Source organism: Mixophyes fleayi, chromosome 4 (assembly GCF_038048845.1).
Source record: "Mixophyes fleayi isolate aMixFle1 chromosome 4, aMixFle1.hap1, whole genome shotgun sequence".
Taxonomy (NCBI): domain Eukaryota; kingdom Metazoa; phylum Chordata; class Amphibia; order Anura; family Limnodynastidae; genus Mixophyes; species Mixophyes fleayi.
In genome coordinates this window covers 297,008,210-297,030,303 of record NC_134405.1, presented here as the reverse complement: position 1 = coordinate 297,030,303, position 22,094 = coordinate 297,008,210, and the positions used below count along the sequence as shown (strand labels likewise).

At 37.6% G+C, this 22,094-nt stretch overlaps 1 protein-coding gene across 1 annotated transcript in view; it reads left to right on the top strand.

The window, feature by feature from the left end:
- PCBD2 (pterin-4 alpha-carbinolamine dehydratase 2) overlaps positions 1 to 21,183 on the top strand; it is a 70,303-nt gene extending 49,120 nt beyond the window's left edge. The window contains exons 3-4 of the mRNA XM_075205367.1: positions 18,938 to 19,018; positions 21,062 to 21,183. Coding sequence (XP_075061468.1) covers positions 18,938 to 19,018; positions 21,062 to 21,154 — 174 coding nt within the window. The 3' untranslated portion in view covers positions 21,155 to 21,183. The remainder of the gene's footprint in view (positions 1 to 18,937; positions 19,019 to 21,061) is intronic.
- The last annotated feature ends 911 nt before the right edge of the window (positions 21,184 to 22,094 follow it).

Below are 22,094 nucleotides of genomic sequence, written 5' to 3'. Positions count from 1 at the left end.
TGGTGCCAGATTGATGCCCGAACACAAGACAAAATCTGGATCTTTACATGGGTGACCTCTTCTCTTGGTAATCTGTAGACACCAAGATGATAAAATGTAATGGGCAGTGTTAACTGCACTAATGAGCAGTGAGGGGCAGCGTGAAAACCATGGTGGGCTGCATGTGCGGCCCTCCAGCCTTTAACGGGGCAGCACGGAGGGAGAGCACAGTGCACTCTCTGTTCCGAGTATGTGCGTGATCTCCCTGCACGATGCACAGGGGGTCATGTGACGTGGAATTCGGCTGCTCCACGTTCTGATGAGATTGGGAGAAGCTAGCTGGAGGGCCGCAGATGAAGGCTTTGTGGGCAGTTGCTGGGCCGCCTGTTGCCAACCGCTTGTATAGGGTGTACTACTTCGATTTGGGTCTTTATGCAGCAATGAATTTGTAAATGTACAAAAACTGTCTAGTTGCTATAGGTTAATGCACATTTGTACCTCTACATTATAATAATAAATAATTCCCATATATGACTTATATTGTCATTTCAATTGCATTTAATTGTTTTTCTATTGGATTTATCATTTCTTATCTGAATATTTTTTTAATACACTGCCATTAAGTGCTGTTATTGCAGATATGATTTCTAATTTTGAAACAGGCATACATTTTGTTAGTCATCGTTTAGAATGTTTTTTTTTGATGATTAATGTTGCACACAGTGGATGTGACTTAAGAACTACACTGGATGTGCACCTGAAATTATTTTGTTTTAGCACTGGTTTGCCTAGATCAGTGTTTCTCAACTCCAGTCCTCAGGACCCACTAACAGTGCAGAATTGCCAGGTGACCAGTGAAATAATTATACCACCTGCTACACTGTGTCAGTCAATAATGAATACACCTGTGCTCCAGCAAGGAGATATGGAAAACATGTACTGCTAGGGGGTCCTGAGGACTGGAGTTGAGAAACACTGGCCTAGATGGTGCACTCATGGGACACACCTCCATAAACTGGAAGTTTGCCAGGTTTGCAGGAAGATGGGAAAACCTGAAGAGCACTTCTAATGATACTGCCCATCGCATTCACAGTTAAAGGACACTGCCAGTTTCAAGCAAGTTGTTTCTATTAGATATGCATGTTTCAACATACTAGATTTGACAATGCAACATGTGACTGTGAGCTGTAGTTTAGAATAGGGGTATACAATGTTTTTTGGATCAAAGGTCACTTTGGGGGATTGTAGAAATTTGAAGAGGCCTCAATTTTATTTTTATAAAAGTGTAAAATACATTGAATATATTTTAGGAAATGTAATGCAATACCCATGACCATTGTTGAAAAGACACTGCTGGGATAGAAATGTGCATGGTACGCTGAGTGGCCCTATTTGGCCTTTTCCCTGCTGGTCCAGCCCTTACTCTCTGCTTTAACACCTGACTAATTTCACCGCTGTCCCAGCTTTACGCGATCTGAGGAGCAGGTGAAGCTCGGCGGGTTATAAAGCAGAGAATAAGACTGAACTGTAGTTCTTCCTTACATCATTAAAGTGAGGGAAGTTATTTTTAGGCAGGCAAAGTTATCCACTAGTGTTCTACATATGCGGCCCTTCAGGTGTATCAGGTTGCCCAGCACTCTGTTACTGTGACTCATAGAAGCTTCTACAACAAGTATTTCTGGGACAACCAAAATAAAACAAAAGCACAGGCATACTTCCTAGACAAATATTACCATCTTTACAGATTTTAATATGCAATTACTCTTTAAGACCTTGACATGGGCTGAGTACATAAACGTGTTGGCAGCTTCACTGCATGCATGCAGCAGGATTATTTTACTATTTTTTTATTTTTTTTTAGAACCCCTTCTTTTTTTTTTTTTTAAACAAACCTGTTGATAGCAGTTAAAATGGTGACTACAACTGATGGAACAAAATAGTTAAATGACGTTATCCCCTTTTCTTTTTATTTTCCATAGCTCTTCTTCATATAATCATCATCACCATTTATTTATATAGCGCCACTGATTCTGCAGCGCTGTACTCATTCACATCAGTCCCTGCCCCATTGGAGCTTACAGTATAAATTCCCTAACACACACACACACACACACACACACACACACAAGGGTAAATTTTTGATAGCAGCCAATTAACCTACCAGTATGTTTTTGGAGTGTGGGAGAAACCAGAACACCCGGGGAAACCCACGCAAACACGGGGAGGACATACAAACTCCTCACAGATAAGGCCATGGTCAGGAATTGAACTCATGACCCCAGTGCTGTGAGGCAGAAGTGCTAACCACTTAGCCACCGTGCTGCCATATCCATAGTTTAGCCATATATTACACATACTAAATCATGTTACATACATCTAAAGAACATTTCCAGAATCCGCACATATCTCACACAAGACACTGCTAAAACCTTAATTCATGCACTAATCATCTCCCGCATTGACTATTGCAATTCCCTCCTTACTGGTCTTCCCAAAAACAGACTCAAACCCCTAAAATCTATTTTGCATGCTGCGGCAAGACTGATTTTCCTTGCAAATAGCTATTCCTCTGTTGAATCACTCTGTATGTCTCTACACTGGCTGCCTGTCTTCTACTGAATCCAATATAAAATACTTTTACTAACCTACAAGGCCATCAACAAAGCTGCACCAACATACATCTCCTCTCTTGTCTCAAAATATCTCCCAACTCGGCAACTCCGTTCTGCAAAAGATCTGCGTCTCTCATCCACCCTCATTACATCCTCCCATTCCCGGTTACAGGACTTTTTTCGGGCTGCACCCACTCTATGGAACTCTCTCCCTCGCACAATAAGACTCTCCTCTGGTCTACAAAATTTCAAGCGTTCTCTGAAAACCTACCTATTCAGACAAGCTTATAATATTCCTCAACCACCCTCTTAACCTCACTACCTTTAGCCTGTTACACAATTTCACACAAGACAACTACCCCCTGACCAACATTGTTGTGTGACAGGATCATTTAGCTTATGAGTCACCTTACCTTTGCAGTCTGGCTGGGCCAAGATGCAAAATGTATACTTAACCTCATGTGTCAATCTCCCATTGTCCCATAGATTGTAAGCTTGCGAGCAGGGCCTTCTCACCTCTTTGTCTGTTTTACCCAGTTTGTTTATTAGTTTATTATGTTTGTCCCCAATTGTAAAGAGCTACGGAATATGTTGGCGCTATATAAATAAATGATGATGATACTTGTATCTGCAATGACTGATGCCACTGATCCCTCTGAGCATCTTCTGATTGTTATACATCTAACCTTTGACATCGTTTCCCTGGTTCAAGCTTCCCTTAACTACCACTTATGCTAATTTGTTATTCTACAACATCACATTATTATGACATATTATATCTCTACATTTTCATCTACATTAGTTTTATATACATACAGGCACTCTAACCTCAAAAAGTTTGCTATTCTTTGTTCTTTTACTGTATAGGCTTTGAGGAATGTCCTGGAGACTCACGAATTTCCAGGAGTTCTCCCAGACTTTGGAGAGCAGTGCACTCTCCTGCATCCCACTTCCCTAGTGGAGCTTAATGATGGCTGCCCCCACTGCATGGTGCCATGAGTTGCGGCATTGAGCGGCAGGAATGGGGGAGTGATGCCGCAATTAGCACCAGGATCTCCCAGAGGGTAGATCCAAAATGTTTGCAAGTATGACTTGGAAGATGCGTGCCTCTCCCCTGTGTCTACCTACTGTTTGTAGTCAGTTGGTCCGATTTTGACCATGCCCCCAATAACCCCAAATGATGATAAACCATACACCTGTCACTAGATCATGCCCAAATCAGCTATATTGTGATAAAGGTCTAAATACTATCGAGCACATGCTAACTTCAGCATCTAAACCTAGTAACAGCTTTGTGAAAACTTTGTGAGTCTTGCAACAGGAATATTATTATTATATACAAAGTCACAGTGAAAATAAAAAGTTAGATAAGTGTGTCTTTAACTTATGTTGCTTACCTCCAAATAACTCCAGGTTAAAGAGAATGAATTTTAGAGTTTGGGTGAAACTTGAAGTAGCTAGTACCGGTTCCCACAGTACACATATTGTAGTTTGTGCAGAAAGCTAATCAAGTGTACAACAAAAGGTAACATGAGAAGACTTATTTATCAGAGTTTGTGTTTCTAATTATTCACTGAGCCGTAAATAACTTTAAAAAGAGCAGAGATGGATGTTGTGTGGTATTGAATGTCACTGTTAGTGAAAGGAAATCAAGCTCTAAGGCAGAGGAAATAAGTAATCTAACTAATGGACATACAGCAAATAGGAGAGGTATGTGTAAGTATATTCCAGAAGATGTCAATGAAAAATTATTTGGAGGATGGTCTTTAATTTACTTTGCTCCACACTAATGTCCTGCGGATCTTAAAGTGGTTGTGTCACTTGATCTGTATTTCATATTTTTATGTAAACTTACAGTTTAGTAGTCTGAAGTTTAGGCAAAGTCTTATTTTACAGGTGAGTTTAATGCACATATATTTCTACACTTCAGACAATGCCATATGCTGTAGATTTTCAGCTGTTACTGTACTTCAACAGCCCGTTTCAATGTCTGAATAACAACTTATTTCCAGTGATTTTTGCTAATGTATGGACTAAGGAGAAAGCATTTAGTTTCTGTTCCACTGGTATTTTTAATAGAAATTACAGGTGCCTGGAATCCCTCTAAACACAACCCCCCTAAATTAGTAAGATAAAAAATAAGCACTATGTGTGGCCACTAGGAACCCTTCAATTCAACAGTATGTTTACTGTGCAATATAGTTTATAGACTGTACTGCTTTTACATTTGGGGGTAAGAATTTACAAAAGTCGCTAGTAGAAGTTTCTGCTTATCCACTTTTGAACAAACCACTTTAGTTAGGTAGCAACACCCCAAACACAACCCCCCCCCCCCCCCCCCCCCGCAAGAGGAGGTTAGAATATCAGTGCTGTTAGACTGAATCCATCCTAGATTTTCAGCTAAGACTGGGTTGCAAGTAATGCAACCTGTTGTAAGACCAGAACCTACTGCCGCATCATTGGTGTTCCCAGAAGTGACTAATGCTGTGGAGTTGCCTGTTGTTAAAAGACCAAAGAAATTCATCAGTCTTTATTAAAAAGCTCTATGCATCTACAGTTACGTTCGTCCACCCTTCAACTAATGGAGTCGATCACCACCACTTTTACTATAAATCTAGGCTTCCATAGAGCCTATGCGTAGACTTTTCTTAAACAAGGTCTGGGAAAGGTGGTTTGGTAGGAACCCTTTTGTTGCAATTAAGAGATGAATGAGTGTTGTGCAGATGATATATCGTACTTAATGACCACTGAGTGTACGACTTATAATATGGAACACAAGTTATATATTTTTCTTCATTTCTTGCATGTTGATATGTCACCAGCTTTGAAATGGGTGGGGATATGACACCTGTAGCTGACCGTATTGTCAAAATAAGAAGAGCAGAGCAGATTATATAAGGCGATGAGTTGACTAATCTTGTGAGAGACAGTAAGTGGCCTGTCAACTCATGGGATTTCATTACAGAGGACAGGGCAACATGTAACAGTGCCATGATGGGAAGGGAATCAAGGTAAGTAGGAGAGGAAGGATTGCAGAAGGTGCAGGGACCCCCGCATAAGTCCAAAGTATAAGATGCCTGTCAAACAGATGCTGGAAAATGATGGTGTCAAATAAACCTCTGTTTGAAACCAATGTCATACATCCAAAATGTATTGCATGTTATCTGGGCTGATATTTATGAGTAGGTTTCTTTTAAAACTTGTGACATTATTTTGCATTGTTGCCATCAAATATGGTTTGATTCTATTAGTTATACGTGTTCTTTTTAGTAGCGATGCAGAATAAAAGTCACTTTTGAGCTTTTTTGTGTTTTTTTTTTTGCATCTTCCAAAGTGCCGTGCTAACCGTATAGGAAAAAAATGCAATTATCTTGGATATGATCCCACAAACAAACGTGATCTGACTAAACCTTGGGCTGATGCCGTATGACATAAATGTGTTTGACAATAATATTGCTTTGCAAAACTGTTTGATAATTTTCATTATTGCTAATTAAACTTGAAGAAGCACAGACGTCTGCCAAAATGAACATAGGTTTTGCAGCCGGAAGCTCAAAATTACTTTAATTGATCTTAAGATAGTTTCCCTGATCACCAATTAGACCAAATTAGTGATCAGATTTCAAGATGGGAATAAATACCCTGACTGATGAGGAATAAAAACAAGATTACATAGTGTAACATAAATATCATTTCCTTTTATCACCATTTGTATCATGGCAAATAAGAAGGTTGCAGACCTTTTAAACATACAAGGTTGGTCAGGTACAATACTTTTCAATTAATGTAATGACAGGGGAAGTATTTATGAGTGTAATGGAGATTGCACTGCAATTACCTCCAAGTCGTGTGCATTTTTTTCCGAATTTGGAATAATTTCTTTTTTTATTTATTTATTTTTATACATTTTTCACAGAACACCTAATGTTCTTCAAGCACACTGTTTGAAACCGTTATGTTCTGAAAAGCCTTCATGTTGTACAAAATGTTCCGTTCCTATTTAATATTATAAATATGCATAAATGATTGTCTACAAGGTGAAACAAGTGTTTTAATCAAGAATTTGCGTGATTGATTTTCTTGGAAGGATAATTTGTCCTTCAGAGAGGATGCATTAATTTCCATCATTTTGATTTACTAATATTTTAATTACTTATATAAATATATGAATATTTTAGTTAATATCTATAGTGTTATATCTATCATCTTGAAATTTTGAGTATTTTCTGGATAAGTTTTTTTCCTTTTACCTGGAACCCCATGCTTAATATATATAAGGCACATTTAAGAAATTCCTTTGTTTCTCCACACTGCCCTTAGCTTTCCCCTTTGTATTAAATTGTTTAGCAGAACGATCATCATCATCAGCTATTTTATATAGTGCCACTAATTCTGCAGCGCTGGACAAAGAACTCGCTCACATCAGTCCCTGCCCCCATTGCAGCTTACAGTCTAAATTCCCTGACATACACACACACACACAGACCGAAAGAGACTAAGGTCAATTTAATATCTGATAGTTAACCTACTAGTATGTTTTCGGATTGTGGGATGAAACCGGAGCACTCGGAGAAATCCCACGCAAAACATTTAGGGCTCTATTTATCAAAATGAGAAAAGCGCCATCTCTAGCGAAAATGGGTTTCTTAGTCAGAGATGGGGCTTCTTCCTATCTATCATGGGCTTAACACTGTCGATACCACTGTTGGCATCTGAGGTAACCCCTGACAGTGAACACGTTTGCCAGCAGATGTTAACAAGGATCACGGTGGTACTTGTACTGCTGCAATCTATAACTGCAGAAAGTGGCAATAGAAAACTATCCCTATTGCCACTTTTTCATAAATAGCACAGATGGTGATCATATCTTTGTATTATTATTATTATTATTATTATTATTGTAGATTTCTAAGGCGCCACAGATATGACAGTCAACAAACAGTAGCTTTATTTTACATTTTCTTTATCGGATATTTGTAACTTTGTGGTTAACCAGTTTCCAAATGAGATTCCATGCCTGTATGCTCAGGTACATTTTTTCACTCTATATATATTTATAGTTAATAGTTACGAAAATATTTATGTAAAATCCCCCTATATGTTTAATAAATATAAGTGAGTGTATTTTTTCTGTGTAAAATTTTTGCCTTACGTTAACTTTACAGTTAAAGTTAAATAATACAAGAAATCAATAATAATAGCTTTAGATTCCTTAGTAAAAATCCAGGAACGCACACAACACATTTTAAGATTTAAAAATGTTGCTTAATTATTGTCCTACAACAGTAGGTGGAATTAATGCTCCCTCTGCTGTAAAATTTCTAGGTCTCTGAAGAGTTCTCTGACTATAATGGCACATGGTCACATGCTTTTCTGTGGCTCACGGATATCTGTGGTGTTACATGTATTAGCATTACTTGTGTAATATATATTCATACAAGCAGGGAGGTGATGGCTACTTTTGGCCTGGGAAGAAAAGCAGGTAGCCTAGACAGCAGGCTTGCCTTAGGCTGGGTACACACTGCAGGTTTTTCAGCCAATCATCGGGCCAATCACCCGATAAATGACAGTTCAGCCTGATAATGCATTAGTGCATACACTTGGATGAAGAACAATAGTATTTCCAAAGGACCGACTATAGTTTGCTTTGATTATTCAGCAGAATTATAAATCTCGTTCAGCTATGAAACAATGTCCTTCCAAACCTGCAGTGTGTATATACTCACAATCAGGATCTCCATACAGTTTAGAGTCATGATCTTTTCAGCCGAGGGTTATGACAGATGAAGAGTACAGATCTGAGGGTAAATATTTTAAAACATGTATATTGTATACGCATGCTGATCGGGACTTTTTTTATTTTCTTAAGTCATTTGTAATATTGTTATAGATAACACATTGATCAGAAAATGCTGTAGTGGGTACCCAGCCTTACAAAGAACGATCACATTGAAGCTTGATCTCTTTTTTTTTTTTTTTTTTTGGTGGATGTAATTTGTAATGAAAGTGTGTGCAAAAATAAAGGTTTAACTTATGCTACAATGTTCTACAAATCTTTGAAGACTGTTGGGGACCAGTACCACACCTAATTTAAATTTAGAATTTCCATTTATACTGTACACAGAGTGAGATCAGACACTGAGAAGTTTGTTCTGCATGCAAATCAAGAGAGAGTAGAACTGTGCAGTTGGTCAGTATTAAAGAAACAAGTAATTTTAGGAGTAGGAACTTTCACAGACAAATTGAAACATATCCAGGTTTTCATGTTCTAAGTGCTATTAATTTCTATACCCAAATTATGCATGCACTGTAGTCCTATGTTAACATTTTCAGTAAAAACCTAAAATAACCCCATACTATGTGCAGGGTGATTTTAAGAAAGCTGCTTGTTTAAAGCACACAAGAGCAGTTTCAACCGCAGCATGAAGAAACTAGAGAATATTATATATTTATAATATAATGTGTATGTAATGTGTATGTGTGCATGTATATAATGTGTGTATGTGTGTATGTATATATATATATATATATATATATATATATATATATATATATATATATATATATATATATATATATATATGAAAACAGGTACTTGATATAGCATTAATTATGTGTTTGGAGAGTGCAGAGTATCCCTGTTTTCTTGTCTATACAATGTGGGCAACCCCCTCTTGCACCCCAGTCTGTACATGGTGAGTGCAGAGGACCTATGTCTGTTTTTGTTTATACAATGTAAGTCCCATGACTCTTGCACCCCATTCTTTACATTAATTAATTCCAACTTGTGTCAGGTGAGTCCCAGGTCTCCCATGGCTGCTAGTACTAGGGAAAGACTTGCCTTTAAAAGCAGTGTGCAGGTAAGCCTTAAGCCCAGATAAAATAGCATAGCATTTCATCATGTTAGGACTGACCAGAATGGGAAGACTTTGGCGTGAGTTGGTCAGCTTAACATATATTGCAATATGTGGAACTAACATTCCCTGTTTTTAATATAGAACAGTACTTGATATAGCATTAATTATGTGTTTGGAGAGTGCAGAGTATCCCTGTCTATACAATGTGGGCAACCCCCTCTTGCACCCTAGTCTGTACATGGTGAGTGCAGAGGACCTATTATATATATATATATATATATATATATATATATATATATAATGTAAACAAGGAATACAAATCTCCATATTGGGTGGTACATTACGGGCTTGCTGTATATTTTATTTTATTATTAGTTCCATACCTACCATCCCCCGCCCATAAATGAGCAGTAAATTTACCCATAAATAAGGAGCTAAATTTCTATTACAGTTTGTAAAACATAGATTATGAAAACGTTTCTAATGTTTAGGTAAACATAATAGCACATTAAATACTAGCATATTGTATGACAAATCCGTATGTAGTGAACATTAGATCAGTCTTTTCTGGGCACTATAAATCAACACAAACAATATAGGTAGTCACACTGGACATTTAATGACAGCACATGCAAAATATGACCATATAGCATGATAGTAATCCAATATTATGTGGACAGATGTTATAAATAAAAAGATATATGGAAAGTATTATAATTTCAATGTTTTTGAAGGAAACCGGAAGAATGACTGTTTAGCTGTGAAGGGACTTTGTAGTAAGAAAAAAATGATTATGTACTGTTATCACAGAGGACTGAAAGGGCTGATGTGGGCATTTACGTTTTGGGTTGAATAGAAGTAGAGTTGGCTAAATCCAGGGTCAAAAGCTTTAGTAATCTAGAGGAAGCCAGATGAGTTTTTGGAGATTAGTTATTAACCCAGGGTAATTAGTGCCAGATTAACCTCAATCTGAGGATAATCTCCAATAGGATAGAGCAGTCTCAGACAACTGTGCCGTTCTGTTGCTATCAAATTACATGTCCCAGCCAAAAGCTGTCCCCTGTCATCCCACACTGTACCTCCAGACATTGCATTGCAGTCCATAGCTGACTGACAGCATTCAAACTGCACTTCTCTGGTTGGAACCTGCTTTTTAGTAACTAAGGAAAGACAGCAATTTAAGGAAATAGCTTTTTGGTAGGGCAGCCAATCGAGGACAGGCAGCTGGGTTAGCCAATCAGGGCGAGCACCAGGGAGATCTCATCAAGATCAGGAAGGCGGGACAGCCAATCGTAGGCAGGCAGCTACTTCCTGATGTAGCTATTATGTCACGTACCCTGATGATACACTTCAGGGGCTGCATGGCCTGTCCTCTAATCTTCAAAAGGTTTGAATGTTAGAGGACAATAAGTTAAAACAATACATTTAATCAAAGAGCGAAAACCCTATCTGTAATAGTATCAGCAGGCATTTTAAACAAGTGTTACAAGCTATAACAAACTAATATGTCAGTAGGTGAAGGCTCGGAGGGCTTCTTCACTCATCAATGTATTATGCAGTCTGCAGTGCACAGTTATCGAATATATAATTTACTGGGTTGGCCATGGCACTTCACTGCGACTGGTCCTAACTGACAAGAAGAAACCGGACCAGAGAGAAAATTTTCCCTGCTTGCCTGCCTCTGTTGGCATTGGATTTTTAAACCAGAGAAGTAATATACAGAAAGCTTTTGAAAACCAGAAAGAAAAGGTAAATAGCAGCTGCTTAGTCATTAGTCATGTTGGCGAATAACATGATCAACGACTACCTTCACCTTCGGTCACTTAGGTCTATTTATCATTAACTGGTGAAAAAATCTTCTGTTGTCGGAACTTAGCAATAACATTTCTCCGGTACAACTTAGTGATACTCCCCGGTGATACTGGCTGACAGCGGTAGGGCTGAATTTACTGTTTCCCCAGGCTAGTGTGGGAGCATATGCCCAAATTACAAATAGATTTATTTTACCGTATATTTAAATAATGAAAACATGCTTTATTTGAATAAAAAAATTAAAAAAATTAAAAAAAATTCTTGTACTGATCCCCGGTTATCATCATCTTGAAATGACTATAGTAGTGGGAGAACTGCCGCTGTCCTTGATAAATAGGTTTTCTTGTGCTTTCCAGGTGGAAACCTATGCTAGATACCCCCGGCAAATACCAGCCCAGGGGTTTTGGTAAATGGGGTGAAAGCCCTATATCCAGGGAAAACTTCCTTTCTTTAAATAGACCCCAATGCGAGGAGAGCTGCTACGTAAAGTAATGGGGAGAGGAATGTTGGGGATATCAGTGGATAGTATAGGTTTTTTTTTTTACTTGTTTTAGTTGCTTTTAGACATGGTGCTACCAATTACTGAAAACTACCTAACTTATCTCCAACACTGAGTAATACGTTCTATAACTATAAACATTTATCTAAACTAATTAAGCATGCTATATTGAGTTGTTTATTGTGAAAATGCTATGTAAAGTTAAATGTTAGTAATGATATATTATAGAACATTCCATATATATTAACCATAAATATGTCCCTGTTTGTTTAGAAGGCCAACTATTGTTCCATTTTTTGGAACTCCTGATTAACATGAAGAAGGAAGTGCACGAGTTGGTGACGTTAATAACTTCATGACAAGGGCTTTGAGAGTTTACTTGATGCATTAAACACCTTTTGATTGTGTAATTCCACCCATGCCTCATACCATTGAATTGAAGCCTTAAAATCTATAATAGTTCACTGTGCACCTGTGGTGCCCCAAAATCTGAGTACCCTGGGGTGTATCTATATGTTTTTAATTTGTTAATTTAATTTGTTAATTGTTAAAAGTGTTTATAAAGATTTAAAAAAAAAATAAAAAAATATTCTCTTGAGGGAGAAGTGACAGTTGGGAGTGGTTGGTGGTTGCCGGGAGTAACAGGAAGGAGGAGTTTGCGGCATAGCAACAAGTCCACTGAGTTTGGTAATAACTGTGAACTCCCAGAAGGCAGTGGGAAGAGGAAAGTTCTAGACTTCTGAGGGAGAGAGATCCCTGTGTCTGCATAGACTGAGAGAGAAAAATAGGAACAGAATGAAAATCGGACAAAGTGATATATAAGCAGATTAAAAGTGAAGTAAGTGTAAGAAGAGAAGAAGATAAGAAGTGAGCCAAAGAGAGGTGTGAGTAAAAAGGAAAGTACTGAAAACAAATAAGCAGTATAGAGATCTGTGACATCACACTAAACAGACTGAGCTATGTACTGAGAACAGTGTGAGAGGAGAGAGAATAGAGAGGTCTGTGAATACACACAAAAGAGACTGTGCAATACAAAAGATCATCAGTTTATTTGGCGTGAAAAAGTAATTTATGGGCCCCAACCACGTGCAGCACTTCTACTAAATTCCTGTGCACAGTTCAACCCAGGACTGAGTGTAAAATATGGTAACGTTACCAGGGATAATATTGGTGCACCAAATGTTTTAGTTGAATGTTAATGTTAAGTGATTTACCTGAAAATTGATTTATTGTTATTATATGTTAAATGCTATTGTGCTCTATGTTGATCAAATTAATATTTTGTCATTACCATTGAGTTGAACGGGTCAGTGACGCGGTGGCTTACCAAAATTATCTTTACCGCATTATTAATAAACCCAAGTTATTTGACCAATCCTTGTCCCTCTCATTGAAGAATTTATCTCCTGACCACCGGATGTCCGACCAAAAAAGAACCTGACTCGTGTCTGGAGGACAAGGTAAGGGAAGGAAACCCCATCAGTACTCGGCCACCACACACCTCATACAGAAACTTACTGGGGAAACATTTCTAAAGACGCTAGCCAGTAAAGGTTAAGTTGGATTACATTATTAACTTTCAGATTCTACAGGTAATATGCCTGAAAAAGAGATTGTGATATTCTTAAATGTGATCTTCTGTAATTATGCACTTTGACCCATTTTCAATAAATGTTGACCATGCGATGCGCGTGTCTCAAAGTTATGAACCTTTATTTTTTATTTGAAAAGATCATCTATTAACCCATTAACATCTGCATCATATAATAGCAGCATACATATATTAATGTATTCAATAGGGTTGATCATTTAGACCTTGGTTGTGAGAACAGCTCAGTTTGCTCTGGAAATAACTTTTAAAATCATTACAAGATTTTACCATGGTACTGAAAGATTCCTTTCCAAGACACATGAGTTGAGAAAATAAACTGCAGAGTTAGCAGCAATGTGCTGTTGGAGAGCAAGCGCCTTCTTGGATCCTGCCCATTTCAGTGAAGTGGGCAGAGACAAGGCTTGATGATGCGACTTGCCTCATAATGGTGCCGCTGGGCGATGCAGTGAATCATGGCTTTGCTAGTAGTGGCTTAGGACACGGTGACAGATTTGTGTCAAAATCATACTTGCCAACTCTCCCGGAATGTCCGGGAGACTCCCGAATTCGGGTAGGGCTCCCGGGAGAGCGGGCAAATATTCCACATATGGCATCTTGCTCCTCAAAATAATGCGACTTGTGGTGAATTCCGTCATTTTGGCCCTGCCCCACGCGACAAAAACAGCATTTTGTCGCGGGGGTGGGGCCAAAATGACGCCAAATACAGCGCCCCACCCCTTCCACCCTCCTACCACGCCACCTGCCTGGGATCTCCCGGGATTGACTTACCAAAGGTTGGTAAGTATGTTCAAAATGCGCCCTCCTGAACTTGCCACTTGACCACCCCTCTGGGATCTCCTGGAGGGGAGGTTTTAAAAGTTGTCAAGTATGACTTTGCACTTCACAATAATAATACTGTGTATACCAGGAGTAAAGCCCTCTCCATTTCCACAAATGTGTCCTTACTTTCTGCAACACACTGCTCCCCACTTTGGGGACCTCAAGCCAGCAAATCTTGAAATCATAACACTGATTCAGACCAGTGTATAACCATACTCCTTTTACATAGTTTTATAGTACATGCTTTATGTCTCTGTGGTACATTTATGAAAACTAATGCACATGGAAAAGGGGCTTTAATGTTTAGCAACTAATCGGATGTTTGCTTTTATTTTATAAACTGTACTAAAGATATATCAGCTAGAGTCTGATTAGTAGCTATGTGTTTCAGAATATATTTATTTATTTGTTCATCAGTTGCTTGTTAACTTTTAATCAATAGTTGTATTGTTATATTTTGTTTCTCATAATTCTTTGCACATTAGTTCTAGAGTTCAGGCAAAAAAAAAAGAAAAAAAAAAAGAGATGAGCGACCAGTGATGTTTGAATCATCCTTTCCAGGGTCTGAGTGTTGTGTTTAGTGAATGAGCCGCTTGTACTCCCCAGTGGCCTATGGATCGGTTTTGTTTCATGGAGGAAAACATTTTAATTGCTGACACAAATGACAAACTTCATTGGGATCAATTGCAAAACCCTCCCCCTTTCTCCTCCCTGGCAGATTGATTCTTGATTCATTCCTGCACAAAGTGTTTGTGAGTTCCCTACACGCAGAGGCATGAAATCATTATCTACCATTACACACTATTTGCTTGTGGCCAACATGTGGGAAAAGGCTCATTTTCAATAAAGAACCAATTAAATCTGTGCTGCTCTACTGAGCAGCTGTGCAAATGTAAACAAATAGGTAGTACGTAGACTTAATAGCACATCCCTGGTCTCATGAGGGTTTTTCAGCTTGGTTTCATACTTTCAGTTTCACAAGAAAAAATAAAACAACAATGTATTAATGTTTTTCTATAACTTCATCTATTTAGGGACCTAGGGCCTGATTCATTAAGGATCTTAACTTGAGAAACTTCTTATTTCAGTCTCCTGGACAAAACCATGTTACAATGCAAGGGGTGCAAATTAGTTTTCTGTTTTGCACATAAGTTAAATACTGACTGTTTTTTCATGTAGCACACAAATATCAACTTTAAATTTCAGTGTACAAATAAGCTATCAAGTATTTGTGTGCTACATGAAAAAACAGGCAGTGTTTATCTTATGTGCAAAACAGAATACTAATTTGCACCCCTTGCATTGTAACATGGTATTGTCCAGGAGACTGAAATAAGAAGTTTCTCAAGTTAAGATCCTTAATTAATCAGGCCCCTATTTATTAAACTTACACCTATCATGGCGATGAATGTAGTCTTTTACCATCCCTTACCACGGCAATAAAAAATGACTTAACGCAATTAAAGATTATTTTTTTTGCAGTGGTGATACTGAGCATGTGCAGGGGCCCAATATGTAGCCAGGTTTGAGATTCCAGTCCGACTGCCATTACTAAAAAAATAAAAACTTTTAATTTTTCTTTTTTAAAAGAAAAGGTTTTTATCTACATCTACCCCCATGGGGCCGGGCAATAACCTCATACATGTCAGATTGAACTGTCCTGAAAAAACAAAAAAAAGAATTTAATCAATACTTGATAAGTAGGCCTTCCATTTAAAAGCATGAGAGATCCTTTGCCAGTAGGAGCCCCATTCATATATAGGGCAATATATAAAAACTGGTCTTTGATAAATCAACCCCATAGTGTATGTTTTTGTACTTAGTCACAGCAGTGCAATTTTTATGGTGTTGTAAAAGCTGCTGTCTTTATTAGGATTAAGGTGTTATTTCAAGGAGGCCAGACAATTTATTTTTTTCGAACAAAGCACACGTTTTTCATTTGTATCCATCTTTTTGCAGTATTCCTATAATGAGAGGCACCAGGGCAGAGAAAAGTTATTAAAGAATATAATACTTCATTTTCATAAATGCTCTCTCATTTTTCTATTCTTATTATAGGGCTTCAGGATATAACAGTGTTGCAGGTTTAGTATACTGCTAGTGTGAGCATAATGCTACTGTGAGAATCTATGTGGGAGATATTGGAATGTTATAAATTATTATGGGTAGTGGGACTCTACACAGTGTAGAAGTAATTTCTATGTGGTAGAAACCTACACATAACACTACAACTGGAAGTTTTGGGGAACAGTTTCAAAGAATAAAGGCCAAACTGCCCATTATTTTTAAATAAAAAAATGAATGGCCTGAAAATGCGGCTGTTGAACGGGGCTAGAGGGATGCATTGTAAGCTTTTACAACAGTGTTTTGACCTTACCAAGCCATAACTCGTAAAGTAAGCATTCCTGACATAATCTTGGTTTACTCAACAAGAAATGTCCTAAAAGTACACATAAGTCAAAATATTTTTCAACACAATGCAACTTTATGATTACATTGATATATTTTTGCTTGTTTTCTAGCTAAATACATAAACCACACCTCTCAATATCACAAATCGAATAAAGGTGCCCATACATGTTGTGATATCATAGCCAACATCGTGCAGGTGGCCCAAACATCCGCCAACCCATGAAAATGATCCTCACAAAATCTCTATTGGAGAGAGCATATTATTGGCTGTGTGCATGAGAAGATGGCACCTGTTTGGTGGCCAGCGCAATAGTTCTTTTCACAGACTGAATATTTATGCATATCATTACAGGATGCTCCCACGTACAAAGCATGTATGCATCCATGCACTGCACTTGGCAAATTACTGTAATTATGTCTTAAAAGTTTACTTTTTCAATATACTGCGCATTAGCAAAACCTGCAGGTTATTGTTGAGAACTTCTGTTCAGCACCCAAAATGTCAAGGTGCTTCTGCTAAGAGTGGACCTATCGCTAGACAATGAAAGTCCCTATAGTGGGTCACATATTAATTTGTTTTAAAATTGAGAGCGAACTTAACCAGAGATACTCCAGCGGCCCCCAAAATGGCAATAGAAAGATCAGCACTCCCTGTCGGCTACTGATCCCATGCTTGCCTCACAGTCAACAATCCAGAAATGGGTGTTGCTCAGGTATATTATATAAAAGAGACATGCACAGAAAGTTATGCTTGATAAATATTAAGGTATGCCATATAGGTACATGTGGTCCCAAGCGTTTGATACCTTGGTGAATAAATAGGTCAATGCAAAATTTTAGCCCTGTTACTGCCATAAACTTTGCATTCTGTTGATGAATAAGCATGTAAGCTCTCATGAGCAGGGCCCTCTTTTCTTGGGTGCTCCTTCTACTGTTCCTTTACCCTCTGTACCTCTTGGCCTGCTTCGCTAGCCCTGTTTTCTTAAGCTTTGGCCTTCTTCTCGCTGATTTATACCATCCCTTTCACTATCTGTCCCAAACTTAATCTGATTTGCTTTACCCTGTTACCTGTGTTTGTATATATTTTTTGTATCATGTTGTGTCTTGGTTCTGTTTTCTGTATATGTAATGTACGGCGCTGCGGACCCTTTGTGGCGCCTTATAAGTCAAAGATATTAATAATAATAAATAAGCTCCTTAACAAATACATTTTGGACTTCTATTAAATTATTTATAAAAATATATAAATTAATAACAATTTACTTGTAATACAAGGCTTATGCTGACCCACTTCAGTCAGAAAGACTCTCATTCTTCTTGCTGTTTCCTGATATTTGTACACATATTGACTAGTCCGCCAGGTGTAGCTCAGACTCGCGAGCAACAATGAGTCACCAGCAGGCATCCAGAAGGTTAGCCAACCTTCTGAGGGAATCGCCCATTATTTCAAACACACACAAACACCATTTTTTGCAGGCCACATTTTTCTGGTAAATAAAGGGCATATCCTTTTTATACAGTATAAATCTAGACCTAAATATCACTCTTATATTTCATGTGCAGGGCAATCTCAATAGCCAGTTAACCAGAGGAAACACTGGGGTGCAGGCTAAATTATGACTACAGCTGTGTGCTGGAGAATGGTGGCCATTTTCTTGTAGTACAGCAATATTTACTGCTAGATAAATACATTTCTTAGGCTCATTGTTATATTCTATATGTAGGACAATCTTATAGGTTACTTGTCTAAAGTAAAAATTAAAGGAAAATGAATCACATAAGTGTATTAAAACAACTGTCCACATTTATGAGAGCAGCAGCCATTTTCTTGTAGTATGGGGACACAGCAGGGATCCATGAGTGAGTTTACCTGCCCGGGAGTCCCGGATTTAGAGAGCGAGAGAGAGTAGGTAACTATGCTTTGTATACCTGCAAACTGTACTTGTTGTGCCATGGATTTGAAAATATTTGTTGCCGCTTATAATGCAATACTTTCAGTTTTGCATACATGTACTTCACAATATTCAGTATTATTTGGACTGTATTAATATTTGTTTTTCATTGCAGGTTTGCAGCTTCATTGTGGTTTTAATATCTTGTCAGCGATTACAATTTCTGTATATATAGCCCTATACCCTTGCAGTGCTGTATGGGGGAATTACTGTATTGCAGAGACGTTGCATAGTAGTACTTGCAGTAAAAACGTTCTCTTTTGAGTGCAATGACAAATACCTGTGCATAGCAGTTGTACAAAACAAATAACCAGAAACACTCCCACTAACAGTGTCTCAATGTTAGCCAAACGTCTGTACTATTTTTGTTTCTTTTCCTTCAGGCCTTTGGATTTATGACTCGTGTGGCCCTGCAAGCAGAGAAAATGAATCACCACCCAGAATGGTTTAATGTGTACAACAAGGTAATTCATTACATTCATATTCCATCACCTGAGCGTAAACCACCGTTGCATTTTTTCAGGGTATCACTTTACTGGGTTTTGTTGCTCAGATGGGAATAAGGCTTCCTGCTAAGACTTACACAGTGTAGACTTGCGAGGCGGTCCCTTGCTGCTACTCGGCAAGCTTATGACATAGGAATAGTTGTCAAGTGTCATAATGGATTTGTCCCTGCTGCACTATCATCATATACAATCGCTTGTTATAGCAGTGCAACAACCTCTAACAGTGGCACAGTGTTCACATATTCCTACAGAGTAGTAGCTAGAGTGTATTTAAGTAAACGACAAAGCCAGCCTTCTTGAATTTCATGAGCAGTGCTACTGACTGTATAGTTCATATGTAGGTGTACAGGTTTCCAGCCAAAATGGGCTAATCAGAAGCTGTGAAGAAAAGGGAAAGAATCCCAAATATTTAAATTCTTTCCCCTATCGAATTACTTGTGATGTCATTTCATGTTCCTCGATTTAAACAGTTTTTATTAAAGCATGAGCGCACATTTATTTTTAACTTTATCTTTAGAGGTTAAATGCGAAAAACAGACCCATTCAAATTTTTAGACTATTATATCGATTGATTGCTCCCATATTGCAGTGTTTATATTTGGTCTGACAAAATACTCATGTAGCATCTTTTACTTATTTTTTTTTTTAGTTTTACTAATTAAAGGCTGACTTTGCCTTTTTTGCCTCGTTTTGAACTGATATTTAACAAATGATAAAAATGATTTTTTTTTTCATATTCTAAAAATTATGCATAATATTTAGTGGGTCTTTCCCTAATTTGGAGCACCTTGCCTAAAATATGCTAAAGTACATTTTAAGATTACCCTGGTCTTTCACCCCATTGCCCTTGATATTTTCAATTTAATCGTTTAGCGGTGTAAGACAAGGTACAATGCGATTATCACAAAATTGCAGCTTCTTTTTCTTTGTTTCTCTGGCTTTAAGAATTTTTTGGATTATTTTTTTCAAATAAAAGATCTCATACCATATCTATGTTTTTCTGTATATTTTAAAGGCCATATAATTCTGGCATTGATTTCTGAAGGAGTCTTATTTTTTTTATTTTGTATGTGTCCTATAATGTCTATATAGTCGCTTGTCTTTATATATATATATATATATATATATATATATATATATATATATATATATATATATATATTAGAGCGAAATTTACATTTATTATTATTTAAAACAAATACTGTATATAAAGGGTGCATTATCTTTGTGTGTCCTTTAAATATGTAGCACTATAAAACATGACTCCATAGTTGCTAATTTGTTATTGGTGGACATTTTAATAATCATATTGTTGAGGCAGATCCATCTTTGGTGTACGGTGTGGGGGACTCCCAGCATCCATGTCCGATTTTGCAGCCTGGAGATTTTTTTGAGTGTGTAATCGGTCTCCTTGGACATATTCACTCTGCAGAACCATTGCTGTGGCCCAGTCAATGGAAATAGTGAGAGTAATGCCATTCATTCTATGACGTGAAACAACCTACAGAGCTTTACACTGAGCTTGTGGAAAATGTGATATTTTCCAGTATGATAATTCACAAAGGGCTTATTAATCTGTTTAGTCAGAGAATACATCATCATCCAGCAATTTAGGCTTATGTTAGTGACCTAATCTGGCTTTGTGATGTCAGAGTCAAAAGATAGAAGGTAAGCAAACCCAGGAGGTCCTGATACCATCCTTGTAATCCTCATGCCCCCTTAAGCCACCTGGTGGCCTACAGCAGCCTAGAAAATTAAAAATTTCGGGTGTTTAGGCTCATTACTGTACTAATTGAAGTGAAATCCCCCTACCACACCCCTACGAAAATGGTTTTTTTTTTTGTTACAATTCTTAACACCTGTAAAATGCATTCTGCATGCTGTCCACATAGCATAGATATGTCAAAATTTTTAATAGTTTATTTATTATAACTCTATACACTAAAGTACTATGCTAGAAATTATTCTGATATAATTCATGCTTATGTTTCATCCATACAGGTTCAAATAACTCTGACGACACACGATTGTGGCAAATTGACCAGAAAAGACGTGAAACTTGCTCAGTTTATAGAAAAAGTTGCAAGTCCCTAAAAATAAATAAATTTATGCTTTTGATTCTGTTTGTGTGTTATTATGTTTTTTGTATCCCTATTTTTTAACTGACATTGTGCCCTACAACATGTGAAGAGGGCAGCAGTATATGTTTTGGGATTGGTTTAGTTAGAGAAGATTAGACAGTCTAACCTAAGAGAAGATGTACAGTACATGAACACAGAGAAAAGATCTAGATGGAACACAGGTTACCAAACAGCCCTGCTAGACCTACTGTTTACAGCTCTATATGACTTATTTATTCAATGAATACTACATCACTTAACTTATGCCAGCTGCTATTGACCTTTCTACCAAATCATCTCTGCGTATTACCCTGATGAAATTGCATCTTACAAGAGTGTCTGGTTGGAGAAGGAAATAACATTAACTGAAAAGGTTATTGATCCTGTTACACCAAATAATATTTTTTTGTATGATTTGCACTGCAAAAAGTGTGTCTACATGTTAACATAGTGTATCTCAAGGTGCAGGCCTCCTTCACCTAGGAACTGCCTCTGAAAATGTGCACAGACTATTCGACTAAACGATTCTGTTTTTTTCCTACTACTAGGTTTAGTTATATCGATGTCTTAAATGAATCATGATGAGGGGACTTTGGATCTGTATTTGTTACATGTGTCACTTTTGTTTGTTTTAAGTTATCAGTGCAATATGTGGAGAGTGCAAAATACATCCCATTAAAACTATAAAAGTATAGGGCAAGACCCAATTTCTGGCACCTCCGGGTGGAAAGATCATGTTGTTTTGCAGAAAGAAAATGCTCTGCCTTAAAGAAGGGAATGTCCTAACTGCCCCATCTACATCCATCTAAATCAGGGGTCAGGGAACTTTTTTACCTTTTACCCCCAAATATATTTAGATACGCCGACGTAACCCCCTTGATTTGAAAGGAAGGTAATCATATATTATTAATTAT